Source organism: Vanacampus margaritifer, chromosome 12 (genome assembly GCF_051991255.1).
Source record: "Vanacampus margaritifer isolate UIUO_Vmar chromosome 12, RoL_Vmar_1.0, whole genome shotgun sequence".
In the NCBI taxonomy this organism is placed as follows: Eukaryota; Metazoa; Chordata; class Actinopteri; order Syngnathiformes; family Syngnathidae; genus Vanacampus; species Vanacampus margaritifer.
In genome coordinates, this window is record NC_135443.1 from 7,199,891 (window position 1) to 7,213,324 (window position 13,434).

At 37.7% G+C, this 13,434-nt stretch overlaps 1 protein-coding gene across 1 annotated transcript; it reads left to right on the plus strand.

Moving 5' to 3' along the window:
• Positions 1–101: 101 nt before the first annotated feature.
• On the plus strand, positions 102–12,889 carry hnrnpll (heterogeneous nuclear ribonucleoprotein L like). Its single transcript, XM_077582837.1, has 14 exons — positions 102–367; positions 1,493–1,611; positions 1,855–1,964; positions 2,923–3,050; positions 3,253–3,338; positions 3,420–3,516; positions 4,384–4,456; positions 7,549–7,623; positions 8,303–8,514; positions 9,625–9,746; positions 9,950–10,151; positions 11,192–11,249; positions 11,345–11,443; positions 11,953–12,889. Exons 1-14 carry the CDS (start codon positions 116–118, stop codon positions 12,006–12,008), a joined length of 1,689 nt encoding a protein of 562 aa, XP_077438963.1. The 5' UTR covers positions 102–115; the 3' UTR covers positions 12,009–12,889.
• Positions 12,890–13,434: the final 545 nt, after the last annotated feature.

Sequence of the window (13,434 nt, forward strand, 5' to 3'; positions counted from 1 at the left end):
TGGCCAATAGTCGACTGCAATTCCAAAGCGCATGAACAAATAAACCAATAAAACAGCGCGAGGCGGGATGTCTCCGCCCACACATTCGAACAAAACCACTTGGGTGGTATCAGTCATGGACGAGTCTTCTTGCCAGTCTGCGGACACGATGTCGACTCCGTCCACAAGCATGTCGGCGCTAGGAGCTGCTGGCCATCGCACGGATTGCGAGTATAAAAGAGCGCCAAAGCGCCTGAAAACTGATAGCGAGACGGCGTTTGACGTGAGAGGGGGCGGCAAGGACCTTGAGGAGGGAGAGGACTCGGACTCCAGCTCTGATGCTGATTTAGCGGCGGACAAACGGGCCCAGCGCGGAGCAGGACTTGAGGTAAGAAATTAGATGCGACGATACGGCATAACTGCAGTTGATTGTAATGTGACGGAGCAGTGTGGGCGGAGCGACTGTCTTTAGGTTCATGTTGTTACTCACTGTCAAACGATTACATTTTTTTTATTATTATCATTAATCATATCTTAGAATTGTATCGTTATTTTTTAAATTTATTTTTAAACAATATATTTACAGTTGACCCCTGCTATTAGTGGCGAATTAGCGAAACTCTACATATAATTGACACTAATTTAATTTAATTCACACTTTCTAAGTTACATACAATGATTTTACAGTTCCGGCCCACTTGGGAATAAACTTTCCTCCATGAGGCCCTTTAACTAAAATGAGTTTGACATCCCTGCTTTAGGTGAATATGCAGTCTCATATCGTTACTGTTGCATGCATTATCATACATGTATAAAATGACCCTTTAACTCATTCGCTCCCAGCCGTTTTCACTGATGCAACCCCCTTCGCTCCCGGCTGTTTTACTTGATTTTGACTGATTTTGCAATGTCCAAAGAATGTTCTGTTCTGTTCTATTGTTATAAAAACATGGATCCTACCGAAAGAAAGATTAGAGTCTCTTCTTTCATCGGGGGGAGTATATTGGTAGCCGTTTTGCAGTAATTAGCATTGGAATATAGCTAAGTTTCAGCATTATTCACAAATCTGTTGAAAACAGTGGGGAAAAGAGCTTGTTGCAACATGCTGATCTCTTATACTCTGCTGCCACCTGCTGGCCGTTTTTTGTAATAACTAACAGTGCTTTAAGCCTCCTTTTTTTGTCAGAATCTGTATCAAAGCCTTCTGTATGCTCTAGCATAACACAAAAAACAAATATATTTTTAGTATTTAAGTATTAAAAACACATTTATACGTTTTGGGGTTTGAATAAGTTAAAATTCTTATTGTTTACACTGTATGTTTAAATTGTATGCATTTACAGTATTAGGTTTGTGATCCCTGGGCTTTGGTACTGTAAATTCCAACGTTTGACAGCTGGAATAAGCTATACGGTGATCCTGCGTAAGATCAGCAGTGAATTTCTGAGATTTTGCCTTTATTTTGGTCCACCTGTACCATACAAAATTGTGATTGTATGTGTGTGTGTTGCAGGACAACAGCAAAAATTCCCATCACATTTCTCCCAGTCCCGTGGTCCATGTCAGGGGTCTGTGTGAGGCGGTGGTAGAAGCAGACCTGATTGATGCTTTGGAAAGTTTTGGACCCATTTGGTAAGACTACATCCAAGTGTCCCAAAAACATATACATTATGAATAAAATGCTCAGAACCAGAGAGGTTCGGAGCATAACTGTATGGTCGGGCCCTGGACTTGTTGCTGTACAATTACATTCATCCGTCTGAAAATATAGTTGAACAATACAACTGACTTATTTGTTTAGCATCTTTGCCCCGCCCCCCCATCTACAGTATAGGACACACCATCTAGTCCTGTGTTTACACTTTGTGTTTTTAGTTATGTCATGATGATGCCATTCAAGCGCCAGGCCCTGGTGGAATTCTCTGCTGTGGAGAGTGCTGACCGCTGTGTGTCAAGTGGAGCCAAGGCCCCTGTATATATTGCAGGTTTGATTGTTTTTATCATAACAAATGCAAGAGTATTTTGACTTTTTAAAAAAAGAAGACCTAATTGAATTATTGTCCACAGGACTCACTTTTAAATGTATTTAAACTAGAAAGTGCAGTCAAATCAACGGAAAATGTTGCGAGTTCCAGAATTATAATCAGATTTATAATTCCAATAATAAAATGAAATATCAATACATGTAGTTTTTCTTTTTCAAAGGAAGAATTTGAAACCTGAGATGGGTAGGAGTGATATCTAAATTATAAATACTTGACGCCAGATTCATTCTATAGCACAATTAGACCAGGAAATAAATCCAAAATAATGCGATGATGTGACTGGACAAAAATGTGTCAATGCCATCTTCACTCATTCACTGCCATTGACGGCTATAGACGTCAAAAATTCATTTGAACTATTTCTATTAGTAAAATCCCCCCCCACACACACTTTTGTTAACAAGAGTATGAAAACCTCGAAAAATAATAATTGTAAATTTAGAACAGATATAAAATTTGTGATTAATCGTTAGTTAACAAGTGAAGTCATGTGATTCATTACAATTAAAAATTTTAATCGCCTGACGGGCCTAATTTAAAAATAAAAATAAAAATAAGGGGCGTTTAATCGTAATTAATCGCACGATTATTTTTTATCTGTTATAAATATATAATATAAAAATCTAGGTTTTCATAAAAATAAATAAATAAAATGAAAAAAATGTTAAATGTTAATAGAAATAGTTCACATGATTTTTTTACGTCTATAGTCGTCAATGGCAGTGAATGAGTTAAAAGAGAATAAGTATAGAATCCATACACATGAAATACCTCACATTCTTTTGACAGTGCTCTTTCAAATCTTCTCTGGTAATTCGATGTACAAGCAAGACAAATGTGCGTGTTGATCCCAGACTAGATTTGTATTCAGATGACCTTTTACACTATTTGTTTTTAGGTCAACAGGCATATTTTAATTACTCCACATCCAAGAGAATTACCAGGCCAACCAATGCTGACAATCCCAACAGTGGCAACAAGGTCCTCCTACTGTCTATTCAGAATCCTCTCTACCCTATAACTACGGTACACACACACACACTGAATATGCATTTTGTTCTATGGTGATAAAGTCTACACAGTAGTGTAATACATTGGTAAGCCATTGGTAAACCATTTAACTCCAACTGTTGCATTTATAGCCATAAATGCATATTTATATGTTTTTCAATATGATAAGTTGAGATGGTTAATGAATTTAGATTGACATATTTTGTTTGTTTTCCAGGATGTCCTATACTCAGTATGTAACCCTGTCGGCATTGTACAGAGGATTGTCATCTTTAAGCGAAATGGAATCCAAGCCATGGTGGAGTATCCTTATTAAATTTCATAAATGGGTTTTGCTTCTATGTTAAATATTGCAGTTGTTTGTCCTTAACCTATTTCATTCAGGTTCAAGTCGAATCAGTATGCTCAGAAAGCGAAAGCTGCTCTGAATGGAGCGGACATCTATGTTGGTTGCTGCACTCTCAAGATTGAATATGCAAGGGTAAAGAACTGAGGATTTGTTTCCTGTATGCTTTTGAAATATATTTTTGGGTGATTGTACAAAAGTACAATGAAACTGTATCCAGCCCTATTCGATTTAAAGAAAGCAATCTACAGTATTTCATTGGGGCCTGAGCAGTGTGAATGAGTTTGTTCATATGTGCCGGAGGATGCTCCCTAAAAGGTAAACAAGCACCATTGGAGCTTGCTAGGGACGTAGCTAGCTAGCACCTGTGGCTAGCTAGCTAGGTAACTAGCTAGCTAGCTGGCACCTGGGGCTAGCTAGTGTTGTGGAGGAGATATTTTCCTCCACGTGTTCGTTTTCTTTCGGGTAGTGAGAATGTTGGTTACCTGGATACAGGCTGGAGATCGATGAACAGTTCCTTCGAAGCTTTTATTTCTACAGAATATTCCGGGCACAAGTGAGTTACAGACAATGGCTGTAGCCTCTCACAAGTGCGAAGATTACAGAGGACTTACAATATTCTTATATTATCTTGAAGGGCGGTACCACACAGTTTCCAGTAAACAGTTCAACCGGAGTTGACCGGACCTCCACGATACACAAAACAAAAGCCCATTTGAGGAATAGAGGAGGTTTTTCAGTCATGACTGCACCTGGCAGAAATTGCGATAACACTCACAAAGATAAATCCGCAGAACAAAGCTCTACTGAGGAAATAAAGAAATTAAAACAGTTATGACTAAATCTGACCAGAAGACATTTCACTAGCTAGGGAACTAGCTAGCTAGCACCTGTGGCTAAAGCCAAACTGTGGCAGGGTTTTTACTTTCTGGATCTGGATTTGCCACCTCGGCTGATGAGACAAGTGTTCTTTTCAATTTCCTTTTGTTTTTGTGTCGACAGCCAACACGTCTGAATGTGATAAAGAATGACAGTGAAAGCTGGGACTACACTAAACCGTACCTGGTCAGACGGGGTAAGACATTTTTTCTCTTTTTTTTTCTATCTGTATTATTTCATTTTTATATTTTGACTCAAGTCCTGTGATTCCACTCCCAAGCAATTTCCAAGACTTTTTTTTTTCTTAGAAAAGTGCAACCTAGTTACAGGTTATTAAGACACATCAAACCAACTCAAGCCACAAGCCAAGACTCCTTCACTTTCTTTTCTTCATCACCAATCAAAACACTCTCTCAGTCACCAGCCTCTTACGCCTGCACATCTACCTTCCTGGTAGAAGAGAACGGAGTATGGACGTCAGGCTGACTTTACACAACAGCTCTCTTCACGCATTCCTCCATCAGCGAAAAAGAAAAAGTCGGACAAAAGGATATGGAACTCGGTCCTTCATACCGCCAAGCAGCAGCTGTTTTAAAATGCTCAGGAGGCCTTAATCTCTCCAGCAGCACCACCTTCTGTCTAGCTAGATTCTATTTGTTTTAGGTTTTTTTTTTGTTTCTGTGTCTTGCAGCAAAGTACAAGTGGACAGGATGTTAAAAGTTATAAATCTGGAATATTTTTCTTTCTTTGTGTATTTCAATCTAAGAACGTTGCGGTTTTAAAAAAGAGACTTGATCAGTTTAAAATTGTGGAAAGAATGCATAATATGTCTCTTTTAAAGATTATTTATTTGGGTTTTTTCTAAAAAAAATAAAAATAAAATAAAATGCATGGTGCAAAAATGCATTGGTAAACATGAACATTTGTAAATTGGCTGCCACCCTCACTGAAGCCCAAAACACATGACACTGTTAACCAGAGCTGCCAAATGTTATGGATCGTCCGTATTTTGTTAACCCGTTACGCCAGTAACCCTAATTGTTCCAGATACAATATTTAAAAAAATCCAGCGTCCGTCATAAATGGTGTCCTGGCCACCATGACGCTGCACAATAGTTTTTATTTTATTTTTCATTTTTAATACTGCAGGTTGTATGTTTTTACATAAGTAGATAATAAAATAGGAACGGATTAAACTCATTTACATTATTTCCTATGGGAAAAAATTTTTGGAGGTTGAACATTTCGGACTTTGAACACTTCACAAGAACGAATTATGTTCGAACGCTCGGGAGAATTGTTCTGGAAGTGAATTTATATAATTTGGCAGCTCTACTTAATACATAAATTAACATTGTCCTTATGTAACGAGCAAAATGTTAACGTCCTTCATCAAACCCATTCACAGGGCTTATTTGTGTTACATTGCTAAAAGTGTCTCGTGTGAATGATCCCATACTACATCCCTAATATATGTTCATCAATGTACAGACAACTGTTCACATTGTTAATACCGCTTAAATAAATGTACTATTACTGTGCGATGTGTCATATAGCTTAACGTTGCAACTCTGCTTGATGGCTAAAGTGATGGTGTAATGCAGGTTGATGTTCTTGCGTGCTGAGGGAGAAAAGAAAGATTGCTGTCTGATGCTAAACAGGTACTGTCTCTTTCATTGGTTTGCTTTCATTACCTCCTCTGTACTTCACATGACCATTTTCTTACTTCATTCAACCTTATTTAGAACCTCCTGTCATTAGACTTGGTAGCATGTGTAGTAGTACTTTAGTTCTGTTTGGATATGACTCTTGTGAAATTATGTATTGTATAAAAAATGATTGCATTTTGTTGTTTGTTTTGAACAGAACATTTTGGGACTTTCATTTGATTGACATAGACTCTTGATTGGTCGGTATTTGAGCCCAAAGCAACTATGATGTCATTTTAAGTCGACAGCAAGTGGCAAAATGGCCGCCCCCTGAGATGGAAAAAAAAAACGAGTATGCTGCACACAATACTAATCAGAATACCGTGGGTAGACTAATGGGGTTGCATAGAACATGTGATTGTTTTTTATTTTTATTTATTTTTTTAAGTTTAAAGAGGTCAGAGTTACTTAAATGTCATATTCAAACCAAACCAGTAAGCCTTTACACCTGAGCCCGAACCTACCACCCACCCCCGCCCGGGGTTCTGCGTTGCCATGTGTTGGTCACCCCTGGTCTATTATTCTATCACAAATTCCAGCCTTAATGTTATAAGAACTGATACGATTACATTATTATTGTGCATTATTTAAGCTGTCCTTATTGATTGATGTATTTGTTACGTATATCCCTTGCGAAACCCCTTTAGCACATAGCATTTCTGCCTTTGTATTATACACTATTTTTGCTGGAAAAAAAACAACAACAGTCTGTTCTGCAGAGGTGACAAATCCATGTCCAGAAAGTAAAAACCCTGCCACAGTTTGGCTTTAGCCATTGATGCTAGCTATAGCTAGCTCCCTAGCAGATAAATCAACACCATGGGAGCTAGCTAGCTAGCTAGCACCTGGGGCTAAAGCCAAACTGTGGCAGGGTTTTTACTTTTTGAACCTGGATTTGCCACCTCTGCTGTTCTGTTTATTTATTTTAATTTTATTTTAAAAGGGTTAACATTGTGTAAGTGTATATTGTAAAAGATTTCTTGTTATCTAGTTATCGTTACAGTGGTTTGTCATACACTGTCGATCAATAGTGGCCTATCACTGAAATTATATATATATATATAAATCTAAGGTTATGTTCAAAATGTTGTAAATATTGTTATTCCTACAATATCTGATATCGGTTCTCCTGTACTGCAAAGATACTGAGACGGTATTTTAATACTCTAAGGGAAGACGAGTCATGTTTCTTCATTTTGCGAGTAAACATGGACAACTCTAGCATCCGCTGCTGCCGTCTTCTTGTTGTGGAAATCTCTACGGGTACACTAAAGCACCTACTCTGCTTCAGACCTGTTCATACCTGAAATTGGATGGCGCCATATGAACAGTTTTAAATGCGCCTTATCAACTTCGTTTTTGTTTAAATTGACTCGATGTACCCAGGTGGACAAAAATGTTGCTATCTTTCCATTAAAAAGAAACAATAAACCCAAAATGGTCACTGAAATAAGTAATTATATATATATATATATATATATAGAGAGAGAGAGATACATATAGTATATAACATATGAGTAGTAACTTTGTTGACTTTATTTTTATTTTATTTTTTTAAGCTGTGCTGTGTTTATTTCAGATCAAGGAAAGGGCAGGCAAAGACAGGCCATTTTAGGTGAACACCCATCATCATCATCCAGTGACAACAATTATGGTAAGTTTGTCAACATGTCAACAGTTGATTATCAATTGTTTACACAGAAATAGCCCAATAATGAATGTTTTGTTTGTGGATTTATTATTACCATATACTGTATACAAAAAATGCTGTCTCTCTCTCTCTCTCTCTCTCTCTCTCTCTCTCTCTTCTTTTTCTAATCTCTTACCCAACCGGCCGAAGCAGACAGAGACTTGGATCTGCTAGAGGAGTGGTGTCCAAACTTGGTCCTAGAGGGCTCCCGGAGTCCTGCGGGTTTTGGATGTTTCCCTGCTCCAATGCACCTGTTCCAATGGCTTGCTGATGAGCTTCCGGTGTGTTGGAGAAGAGAAACATCCAAAACCTGCAGGACTCCGGCCCCCCCGAGGACCGAGTTTGGACACCAGTGTGGTTGTTCATACGGGATTCAGTTTGGGCTCAGTTAGTCTTTGAGTAAGTGAGGAGTGTGACAACTGAGGAAATGCTTTAGCGAATCACTATATTTTTCGTACTTGGTTGCAATGTGATGACAAAATTCCAAAAAGTTGTGTAGCCAATGTAAGCCGATCCAGCCAATTAGATTGGTGTAATGTCTAGCAACAGCTAATGTCCAATTGTTTTTTTTTTATTCATAATTTGTGACATGAAATTTGCGGAACTGATCATTGATATCAGCTCATGGTTTGTGTGTTTTCAGGGTCACCCTGCTCTGTGTTGCCTCTGCCTAGCAGCAGCAGGTACAAATTGACCTACGTGGATGTTCCAGATATAGTGTCGTACCCTCTGCCCCAGACATCCTACTCTTCCTACACCCCCAGCTCCGTTGCCATGGTGAGTGGCCTCCATCCATCCAAGATGAACTGCAGCCGCATCTTCAACCTGTTCTGTTTGTACGGCAACATTGAAAAGGTACGTAAGCGTGGGCGTCTTATTCTCTTACGCTCATTTTATTTGAGGAAAATTAGGACCTTTGAGTTTTTTGGGGGGGGTTATTCATAATTGTATTATTTTATCATTATTTTATTATTTTATTTTTTTGTGTACTGCTTTAAGTGCATCACATTTGTTGGTTATGCATTCGTGTTGTGTTTTATTCTGCTGTCAGCGTTTCAAAAGAAGATCTGTTCTCAGTTGAGTTACATTATACGGATAAATAATGATTCAATAAATTAAAAAAAACTGTAAAAACTCTCTAAAGATGCAGGTGACAAATCTGTGCTAAAATTGGTTTATGCTGCCCATTCTCTATCAGATGGGTACGCTTGCAACCCCCACAAATTGTACCTTGTAATATCTCTCACACGGCCTGATTTTAATAATGAAAGCACATTAACTCATTCAAACCCAAAAACGTATAAATGTTTTTTAATACTTTGTCCTGCACTCCCAAAAACATATTTATACGTTTTGTTTTTTTATGCTAGAGCATACAGAAGACTTTGATACAGCTTCTGACATGAAGAGGTTGCTTAAAGTAATGGTAGTTATTACAGAAAACGGCCAGCAGGTGGCAGCAGAGTATTGGAGATCAGCCAGGGCCATGTTGCAACAAGCTCTTTTTGCCAGTGTTTTTAACATGTTTGCGAATTATGATAAAACTTAGCTATATTCTAATGCTAATCGCTGCAAAACGGAAACAGATGCAAATATACTTTTTTTTCTGATGAAAGAAGAGATTCTGGTCTTTCTTTTGGTAGGTTTCATGTTTTTATAGCAATAGAACAGAATATTCTGTGAACCTTGCATAATCAGTCAAGATCTAGTAAAAGAGCCGAGAGCCGGGAGCGAAGGGGGTTACTTCACTGAAAACGGCTGGGAGGGAATGAGTTAATAGCGGGTACAAGCAAATAGTAAAAAAGAAAATTAACTGCATACTTTGATTATAATAAACAAGGAAATTGAAAAGTAATTCAAATATTCGGAAGCGATTGCTTCAATGTGTGACTGATATCACAAACGCACTAATCGTTGCAAGATCAAACGATTATAATGCCGTTGTTAATCGTGAGTGATTTTTAGGTGAAGTTTATGAAGAGTGTTCCTGGCACAGCGTTGGTTGAGATGGGGGATGATTATGCTGTGGATCGAGCAATCACACACCTCAACAGCATCAAGATTTTTGGCAAGAGACTCAATGTCTGGTGAGAATATAGCAACACACAAAGCGTAAAATAATTATGGCATGAAGAACATTTTCATTTTTCAGTTGGAAAGAAACAGTTTTTACAAGTGTGTGAATGTGGGAGGATCTAAACAAGCGTAGAAAGAACACGCACAGAAATTGAAATGTGATCTTTTGATTTGGTGAATTTACTCCATTTGTGTTTGTTTCATTTCTATGCAGTGTATCTAAACAGCATGCCGTGATCCCGAGCCAGTTCTTTGAATTAGAGGATGGAAGCAGCAGCTATAAGGATTTCGCCATGACCAGGAACAATCGCTTCAGCAGTGCTGGGCAGGCTTCCAAAAACATCATTCAACCCCCATCGGCTGTATTGCACTACTACAACGTCCCTTCATGTATATCACAGGACCACTTGCTCAGGGTAGGATTTTTGTAAATACACTATGTTTTTCATGTAGTCCAATCCTAACAGTGGGCTTTAGTCACCAGCATGCCGGTAAAGTCTACGTTGGATTCAGGAAGTATTTCCAAAGTGGAACATGACATTAAAACCCTGGAGAACCCACGGGGTCAAATTTGGCCCCTATAAATTCTGCTACTTCCCAAATTGAGTAAACCGGATGACATATGCTTTATAGATAAAATTACTGCGACCAGCAAAGCTCTTGTAAAAAAAAAAAAAATAATCAATGGGGAAAAAAATGTCCACAGACAAGAAAACAAAAACAAAAATGTATCCCAGAAGAGTGGAACCTGTAATAACTTTAACCCTGGAGAACCCACGGGGTCAAATTTGGCCCCTATAAATTCTGCTACTCAAATAACAAAGACCTTTTTTTTTTTTATAAATTTAACTTCAAAAGTCCAGAGTGCCACTTCTGACCCCTGCATGGGGCCATCTAGTGGATGAATATTGCACTTACATGAGCCAGAGTGGTGGTGACAAGATGGCTGCTGGCAACATGCTGTTTTGTTGAGCTGGAAATCAATCCAAACAAAACCATCTTCTCAGCAAACCATCAGATGGTAAAATTGTGTTTTTTTTGTTAATTTATTTCATATCATGTTGCAGAATGCCTAGGAGTATGTTTTATATTTTTTTTTTTTGATAAATTAGCAACTCTGAGCTAGTTCAAAAAACAAGGGTTAAAATTGAAAAAAAAAACATATTTTGGTGTTCAGTGAACTTATAGCAGTCATTTAATGTATAATTCATAATTTTCCAAAGAAGAAAATGGTTCTTGGGTTCTCCAGGGTTAATTATTGTAGATTAGAGAATCATTTTTGGCAGTTTGGCTACCTGACTCAAATCAAAGCTGTGAAATGGTTTGCTTTGAAATCAATAACTAAATAAATGTGCGTATATCGTATAGTAGTACTAGATGGAATGACTTATTAAAGATTGCGTTTATTGCTTTAAATGTGTTTACACATTCCTTCTTTCTGTATGTGTGTAAACAGTTATGTAATGAGCATGATGTGCCCGGCTTTGTCAAATTCAAGATGTTTGATGCCAAACGTAAGTTTTCTGTATTTTTCATATGAATGGGAAGTACGTGATAGATAGAAGTTTTTCATGAGATAACTTTTATTTTGCGTTTTTTTTTCTCTCAGCTTCCACCAAGACAATATCTGGTTTGTTACAATTCGACAGTAAGACAGAAGCTGTGGAGGTTCTCACTGTTCTCAATCATTACCAAATAAGGATACCAAGTAAGTGTGTCTGAAATGCACCTACGATTCTCTCAAAACTAAGACATGCCCTCTCCTGTAGATACAGCGGAATGTGTTGAGGTTCGCGCGGGGGTGGGGGCGGGGGTCCTATTATAAAACTGCAATTGGAACCTCCATATCTGGAGATACGGTTGCCATGGGGGAGCAGGGTGGGGCCCAGCACCGTACCCTGAGGAACACCGCAGGTGACATTGTGAGTCTGTGACTTTTCTTAGTCCAGGGCAACGTCCTCGGTTCTATCTGCATGATGAAGAAGATCCTCGATTTTGTCATGTACACAAGCAGGGCTGGACCGGCCATCTGGCCTACCGGGCAGAGTCTTTTGGGGCCGATGCAGTGCTTTTTTAATTATTATTTTCTTATATTTTACCCAAAGAGACTGGCCCACGATTTCCTCATTTCTTTCTCTGGACGTCTCAATCCCCCGAAAATAGCAGAGGTCAGTTGTTATAAAAGTCATGTGTATGTATGTCTGTTTGTCTTTGCAGATGGTTCCAACCCTTACACTCTGAAATTGTGTTTCTCCACTTCATCTCATCTCTAAAGGCCTGAAAGAAAAATTACGAATTGAAGAGCACAAGCACAGACAGACATAAAGACACGTGGAAAGAAGACAATATATACATATACAGGTAGCCTTTAATAAGGACAGATGGCATTTAAATATACTCAAAGCTCAAAATAAGCAGTTCATATCGCAGTTTGTGAATCAAAATTGCTCCTCATTATAAACATTGCAAAACTCTAAATCCTACGCTGACACCAAAGTACGTGTTTGTCAATTATTAATTGTCAGAGGCTAATGGTCAATTAGTCCCTTTAGAACTAAATTAGAACTTTGACAGCACTCATTTTAAATATATTTTCAAAAATAAAATGACATTAAAGCAGAGCTTTTTTAATCAATTTCACTGTAATTCGAGAAAACAAAATACAGTTTGCTGCTATACACAATGTGAACTTAAGAAACAAAAACTATTGATTCTAGAAAAAAGAAAAACAATTGTTCATTTATTATGTTGTCACGTATTTATTGTTTCTCAAAGTTAGAAAGTTGCTCCTCAAATGAAGCTTTTGATTCGCAAAACTGCAACAAACAAAAAAAATGTTAAGTCTTGTGTGTTGTACAAAAACAAGACAATCTCCATTGCAGATGTATAGTAACTGCCATACGGATTACTTGGTGATGTACTTGTAATCCCTTTTAGTTTGTGTGTGTGCGTGCGCGTGCATGTGTGTGTTCGTGTGTGTGTGTGTGTGTGTGTGAGTGGTATAGTTATTACTACCTACAAGTCATTTGTACAACTCTACAAATGCATGCTTTGATTGTTCATAATGTAGATATGTGTATCCCAACTATGGACCTTTAAACCACCAAAATTGTGTTTATATATATATATATATATATATATATAAAATTCCACAGACTCTAATGACATGTTTGATGTGGTATTAAAGGCATACAGACTTCAAACAATTTCCGGGTGTTTGTTTCTGAAAGTGTGTAAACAGTAACATACATACATACATTATCCAAACCGCTTGTTATACTGAATTTACTTCTGCTATATATCCAACATATGTCTCAACATAACACATGGTAATAATCATCCTCAAATTCACGCCTCTCTAATATAAGACACGCTAACTAATTCATTCAAATTATGACGAGTTATTATGTTGATGTTTCTTTTGCCTTTTTTAATAGAACAAAAACGGGGTGGTGACTGAACGAAAACAAGAAACTAAATACACCTTCATTAATTAGACAATGACACATACTGAATTTGTTACCAAAACTTAAGAAGTAGTTTTGCATCAGAACATCCCTCCAGAGTACACTGCTGTATGGACAACATGATTAAGCAATTTGACTGTCTTATCCATACACAGAAACAAAAAGACTTGTTGTTCTGAGTATGAATTATTTTGGGAAATTATGTTTTGAAAATTTCAATTCTGATCTGTGA